The following is a 3,874-nucleotide window of genomic DNA, read 5'->3' as shown; positions in this document are numbered from 1 at the left end:
CAAGTTACTTTCCAGCATTTCAGGTGGCCAAACCATAATCATTATAGTTCATTTGACTTTTGTGATTTAAAGAATGTGATCTGAAAATATTTTAAGAGATAGTTTATTAATTTGGCCAATAAGCCATTTTTTAGTTTAAAAAAGTTTTAAACTTTTAGTTTTTTAAACTCAAAAAGAAAAAGTTTAGGGGCTGGAGAAATAGCACAGCGGATAGGGCATTTGCCTTGCATGTGGCCAACCCAGGTACAATTCCCAGCATCCCATATGGTCCCCTGAGCATCGATAGGTGTGACCCAAAAAACAAAAAGAAAGTTTATTGGCCAAATTAAGTATATGAACTAAATGTAAAACCATGAGATGTGGTCACCTTCCTAAGGAAAAAACCTCTCTGTGACTTCGCTGAGGGCACACTAGTATTGGTGGGAACTTTCAAAACCACCTTGAGTCTTATTTGCATTATTTTATTTGAATTCGTCTATAGCCACTGAATTCCTGAGAAACAATACATTCCAAACACCTCTAACCTTTTATTCCTACTCACTCCATCACTGGGTAAAGATGCGGTTTAAAATGTGGTTCACTATGCCATCGTGCCTGACTTCCAGCCCTCTTTCTCTGAACCTCAGGGTTCTTGAAATCTTGATAGTTTTATTTCTTCTAACTTTGACTCCCAACTCTGAGAACCTACAGTTCTGGGGTCCAGACGAAGGATGAGTCCTGATACAAGTCAATTAAATTTTAAGTTAATGTAATAAGATAATGTGTGTATGGGTGTATAAAATCTAGAGTTCTACACTATTCTGTTTGATAATGTAACATTAATGACAGAACACTTAAAGGGTTTTAAATTATTTTTCTCATTAAGATTTTAATGTAGGTATAAATGAGAATTCTTATTTTAAAAAATTAAAGAAAAGTTTTACATTTTATTTTTTTAGAATAAAGATTTAGTGCACAAATACAGCCCAAAGCTAACAGAAAAACAGCTTTGCCCTGTCATTTCCCTAAGAAAGCACTGCAGTTACTCAGAATAGGCCAAGAAGAAGGGAATAAAACAAACAGCAATTATCTGAGTTCTAGGCTTCACAAAAGGACCATGTATTAGAGTATATACATCGATTTGATGTGCAATTGTGCAATAAATATATACACATACATTCCTATCTGCTTTACATCATTCTAGAGTATTATTCATAGGTCAAGCTGGGATTTAGAAAGTGAAAAGGCCATACAGTGAAAAGGAAAAGAAAGGATATCAATGGTTTTTAGACCAGTATAATGCTTAGCTAGTTAATTATTTTTGACTTTGGAGCAGACTACAAAAGTTCTTTTTAAATAAATGGTACCTGCAAGGAGTGCTTACTGCAATACTTGTTAAATGTTATGTCAGCTGCTTCTTATACCACTGACCTAGAATATATGGCGACGTAACACAGCTCGCACCGTCATACCGCTGCTCTGCAAGACCAGCCCGAGCTGGCCAGTATCTCTATATGCATGTCAAGAGTTGTGTTGCCAGCCTCTCAAAGGTTAACTAGCTGCTAACCTGCTTTTGAGTTATGTGGCTACATCAGCTGCTCGTGGTCCCACTGAAGTATAAAAGAGGATATAAGCTGCTGAAGATTTCACAGAAGAAATGGAGATATCGGAAACTTCATGATCATCAAACTTAAACCAGCGCTGTCTGGCTGCGTTCTTACAGTAGGCGGTGTAATGGCCCCCATCCAGCCCGCCATAGTGATTCTGTCGGAAGAGACAGAAAAGCCTTTTAATGGAGTCACAGTCAAGACATCAATTTCAGAATAATTATCAGCTTTTTGTTGTTGTTAGCTCTGAACACATTTGGGCTCAAGGAGATACTTACCGAAACAGAAAACAAATTATATTTCTTCAAGTTGTTTTTTGGACCAATAACATACTGAGACAAATCAAGATTTTCTAATGGGAAGTCCACATATGTCTGTAATTTTTGCTTCCATCTGCCATCATAGGAAAAACTGTAGAGAAAAACAAGAGATTATAGTGGGGCTGGAGTGATAGCACAGCGGGTAGGGCATGTGCCTTGCACGCAGCCGATCCAGGTTCGATTCCCAGCATCCCATATGGTCCCCTGAGCACTTCCAGGAGTAATCCAAGCATCGCCGGGTGTGACCCAAAAAGCCACGTAAATAGATTATAGTGATAGACTATAATGGAACAATATCTTATTTTAATATATTAAATAAAAAACTGTTTTATTATTTATTAAATACATTTAATGATATTTAATGTTTAATAGTATGATTTAAACCCTAGTTCATTCACTATTTAGGAGTCACACCTCCTGGATGCCAGGGACTTAAACTGGGGTTCAATGCAAGAGCCTTACTCCGTACACTATCTCTTCCACCAGGATAACACAATCTGTCTCAAATATACCCTAATACTTCCTCTTCAGCTTTATAAATGCGGAAACGAGACAGACACAGTAAATGGCTGGGCCCAATGTCCGACCTAGCATGCCGCAGTGAGGCCACTCCTATGTCACCTGACAGGCAGGGAATCCCACCCATGCATTATCCCAACAGACGAGGAGACAGAGAGCTGCTCTCCAATGAAGTGGAAACATCCAGAGTCAATGAGTGCATGGCATTATGGCATGTAGACCTGTGATCAGAAATAGTGGCATCCGGGGACTGGAGCGATAGTACAGTTAGGTAGGGCGTTTGCCTTGCACGCAGCAGACCTGGGTTCGATTCCCAGCATCCCATATGGTCCCCTGATCGCCGCCAGGAGTAATTTCTGAGTGTCGCTGGGTGTGACCCATAAAGCAAAAAGGCATCCTATCGTTATTCTAGAACTTTTAAAAACCCGAGTTTTTGATTCCTGGCCCTCCAAAAAAAAAAAAGCACCCATTTTAGATATTCTCCAAAAATGTAGCACTATCATAGCACTGTCATCCCATTGTTCATTGATTTGCTCGAGCGGGCACCCGTCATGTCTCCATTGTGAAACTTGCTGTTACTGTTTTTGACATATCGATTATGCCACGGTAGCTTGCCAGGCTCTGCCATGTGGGTGAGATACTCTCGGTAGCTTACCAGGCTCTTCAAGAGGGACAAAGGTATCGAATCCGGTCGACCACGTGCAAGGCAAATGCCCTCCCTACCCGCTGTGCTATCGCTCCACCCATTCTCCAAGAATAACAGGCAAAATCGTGAAAGAAATAATCATAAATCAGCATATTTATACCTCTACAATTCTTAGTTATTTTTTTTTTTTTTTTTTTTGCTTTTTGGGTCACACCCGGCAATGCACAGGGGTTACTCCTGGCTCTGCACTCAGGAATTACCCCTGGTGGTGCTCAGGGGACCATATGGGATGCTGGGAATCAAACCTGGGTCGGCCGCGTGCAAGGCAAACGCCCTACCCGCTGTGCTATCGCTCCAGCCCTCTTAGCTGATTTTTGAAAAAAATTTGAACATGACTTCTAAAATTACAGATCACAAAAAGAATTTTTTTTACTTAAAAAGTCTAAAAAATTGACTTACAATTCTACAGGTACACTACATAAATGCAAAGACTTGGGACATATTTTACAACTCTTGCATTATCCTATTACAGTGCTACTTTATTTGCTTGGCTTTCTTTTTCAGGCCAAACCTAGCAGTGCTCACTCCTGCCATGTCTGGGGGAACCATATGGGACACGGGGTCGAAATCAGCTAGCTGCATGCAAAGCAAGCCAAGAGCCCTATCCCCTGTACTTTAGCCTCACAAAAGCTAGATTTTTTTTCCAGGTCATACCTGGCAGTGCTCAGGAATTAATTTTGGCTATGTACTCAGGATTGAGTGCTCTGGTGTGCTCAGGAGATCCTATAGAATGCTGGGGGCTG

The 3,874-nt window shown here is 40.4% G+C and overlaps 1 protein-coding gene across 1 annotated transcript in view; it reads right to left on the bottom strand.

Moving 5' to 3' along the window:
• Positions 1–906: 906 nt before the first annotated feature.
• Positions 907–3,874, bottom strand: part of USP8 (ubiquitin specific peptidase 8) — a 55,058-nt gene continuing 52,090 nt past the window's right edge. Inside the window, exons 19-20 of the mRNA XM_004611774.2 lie at positions 1,865–1,997; positions 907–1,743 (exon numbers count right to left, since the gene is read on the bottom strand). Coding sequence (XP_004611831.2) covers positions 1,558–1,743; positions 1,865–1,997 — 319 coding nt within the window. The 3' untranslated portion in view covers positions 907–1,557. The remainder of the gene's footprint in view (positions 1,744–1,864; positions 1,998–3,874) is intronic.

The sequence above is a fragment of the Sorex araneus genome, chromosome 3 (genome assembly GCF_027595985.1).
Source record: "Sorex araneus isolate mSorAra2 chromosome 3, mSorAra2.pri, whole genome shotgun sequence".
Lineage (NCBI taxonomy): Eukaryota > Metazoa > Chordata > Mammalia > Eulipotyphla > Soricidae > Sorex > Sorex araneus.
Note: the sequence above shows the minus strand (reverse complement) of the source record. Positions and strands in the feature narration are given on the sequence as shown.